This window comes from Dipodomys ordii, unplaced genomic scaffold (assembly GCF_000151885.1).
Source record: "Dipodomys ordii isolate 6190 unplaced genomic scaffold, Dord_2.0 Scaffold74, whole genome shotgun sequence".
Lineage (NCBI taxonomy): Eukaryota > Metazoa > Chordata > Mammalia > Rodentia > Heteromyidae > Dipodomys > Dipodomys ordii.
Window position 1 is genome coordinate 2,855,224 of NW_012267290.1, and position 2,816 is coordinate 2,858,039.

The following is a 2,816-nucleotide window of genomic DNA, read 5'->3' on the forward strand; positions in this document are numbered from 1 at the left end:
CTGTGCACCATGAGGACGCTGGCTCTCCTCGCTGCCCTTCTCCTGCTGGCCGTCCAGGCCCACAGCGCAACTCTGCCCGAACCAGCGGAGGAGGTCCCAAACCAGAGCCAGCCAGAGGATTGGGAAATGGACATCAGCTTCTCAGGACCTGGAAGTTCTGCTCTCCGAGATGCAGGTGAGAGATGCCAGCCAGCCTGGCCGAGGCTTGCAGGCTGGGGAGGAGGAACATGGGGCCGGCTCCGGGAATGGGTCTCAAAGTTCTCACTGTAGTTGATGTCGGTATAATCTGGGGAGTGGAAGGGAAAAAACAAATTGTTTAAAAAGAGAAACTGGTGGACCTATTCCAACACTGAGATGTACCAGATGCTATGTCGAAAAACGAACTTCACAATTTAGATGGGGGTTAGGTGGTATAGTTGAGGAGGTGGAAGGGAAGGCATGGTAGGGGGAAAACAAAGGAGAGGCAACGATGCTTGATAAGAAATGCACTCATTACCTTGCTCATGTGATTGCAACCCCTTTGAAGAGTATTTTCACACTAAAAATACTTATTTATATTTAAAAAGGAAGTCTACATCACTTACACGCTGCATTCAGATTCTCTGGCCCTTCATGTTCTCAACCACAAACAAATTGGAGACTCAGAAATAAATTCATCTAAGGGATTTTGTTCCCTCTGAGACTTTATGCTACACAATGCTTCCGTCCTTGTAGGTTTCATATGTGAATGAACATGGAGAAAATGTCAATAGAGCTCATTCTGGAGAGGACATTCACTTGGTGTATTGAGGAAGCTGTTCAGGTTTGGGACTGAGCAGCAGGGTGCTCTCATACCACGAAGGAGCATCAGAAACACTAGAGTGAAGGCAGCTGAGAGCCTCTTTGCCATGAGCCACACTTGCGGTGTGAGCACACTGCTGTGGACAGAGGCTGGTTAAAGTCCTGGTGCTAACACAGCCCACATGATGACACACGGAGCTGTGTGGGAACTCTTTGTGCTCTGACCCAGTCACTGATTATTGCATGCTGTGTCTTCAGGTCTAGCTCAGTCCCCCATGCAGTGCCGCTGCACATCAGGCTCGTGTGGCAGCAGAGAATTCCTCTTGGGGATCTGTTATGAAGGACCTAGAATCTTCAACTTCTGCTGCCGCAGATTGTGAAGAGCAAAAAAATGAAGGCATCAGCATTAACTTCAAGATGAAGAAGAGAAGGTCTCTTCCCCTGTTACCTGTTCTCATGTTTCTTTCTCTACCAATCTCCAATAAATTCCCAGCATAAGACCTCTCTGCGTGCGCCTCTGTGCTGTGTATGGTTGGTTCACTGCGATCCTCGTGAGACCCTGGAAACACTCCTGGGTCCAATACTGGAAGTCCTGAGACAAAACACGATTTCCTACAAAAAGGGATGTGGAAACTCGAAAGGTGGTGCAGGGTGCAGAGTCCTTGGGACCTAAAAGGCCTTGCGCGTTAGCGAGTGGAGCCAGGGTGGCTGGGTGAGGATGAGCTGGGCGGGCCCGACCCCAGCTGCCCTGTGCACAACACGCCCAGCCCAGTACAGCCCTCCTGCGGCCTCCCCCCTGAGCTTCACTTCATTTCCTCCATGCCTGCGGAGGGCACAGCGCCCTCACTCTGGTCTCTGAAGGATCCTGACTCCCTTCTGTGCACCCTCCGTCCCCTTCCCCACGAGCCCCTTGGCCTCAGCTCCCCTGGGAACGTGCACAGGTCCCAGGGCGAGGGTCAGCAGGAGACCCGCGCTGCTCATGCTTGGTGCCATGGGCTCCTCCAGCAGAGGGCTCCAGAACCTGTCAGATCAACTCAGGACTACTCTTGATGGCTGCCTCTGGCACCAGAGGGTCAGGAGGACTCTGGGTGGACAGTGCATGAGGAGACACTAGACAGCATTCCTCTCAACTGACCAGGCCAGACTCTGAACTGACTCTGACCCGTGGGAGGCACCCTGGATCCTTGAGCATCACAACGCCCCCTGCTGGTGCTCAGGCCCCACAGCGCCCCCTGCTGGCCTCGCTAGCCACTGCCGTGCCAGTGCTGCAGGCCCGCTGGACAGAGAGTGCAGTGGGACATTATCTCAGCATGGCATGGCTGAGGCCACTCCAGTGTGGACACACACCGGAGCCACTGTGAGGGACAGGGCTGCCGCCTGGACATGACAGGCTCCATTTCACTGGCATCTGCCAGGCTCTTGGCGATGGCTGGGCTGGCACATAAGAGTGAATGGAGAACCGCAGGGGCCAGAGAGATGTGCTCCGGCTAGTCATCCAGCGGGGTGTGGGCTGCTGAGGAAGAGCCCTGTGCGCACGCTGTTTACATCATCACCTGACCAGATGTGAGCATCCTGACCGTTCAGGAGACAGGGCTTGCGTGTGGCGTATCTGGGCAGGCGGGAAGGAGGGGCAGGGGGAGGGGAGAGGGCATCGCAGTCTCCCCCTCTTCCCTCCTTGCTGGAGTTTGCTGTCTCACAGCTCATGTGCATCTGTTTTCTTCCAGCCCATGTCGACTCCATAGAAATCTTGATGAGACTCCCTCTTCCCCAGCTGGGCAAATGTTTACAGAGAGTCATGTGAATCCAGTGTTCCAGTCTGTTCCCTTTACAGTAGACTAGGAATCCACAACCTCATCCCCAGGGAGGTGTGGGACAGGCAGGATGCACAACTATAGCTTAGGAAGGACAATGGAAATGGGAATGTCAAGGGAGCTTTTGATGGGAAGGGGAATGGGGTGGAAAGGCCCCTCCTGTTAGGTACATTCCTATCACATTGAACCAGGCATGGACCCCGAGCCGCCCGCTGACCAGTTCCC

The 2,816-nt window shown here is 54.3% G+C and overlaps 1 protein-coding gene across 1 annotated transcript; it reads left to right on the forward strand.

The window, feature by feature from the left end:
- LOC105991583 (defensin-5-like) lies at positions 1-1,180 on the forward strand. The gene is made up of 2 exons (XM_013024237.1): positions 1-175; positions 1,039-1,180. The coding sequence occupies exons 1-2, from the start codon at positions 10-12 to the stop codon at positions 1,158-1,160; spliced, it is 288 nt and encodes a 95-aa protein (XP_012879691.1). The 5' UTR covers positions 1-9; the 3' UTR covers positions 1,161-1,180.
- The last annotated feature ends 1,636 nt before the right edge of the window (positions 1,181-2,816 follow it).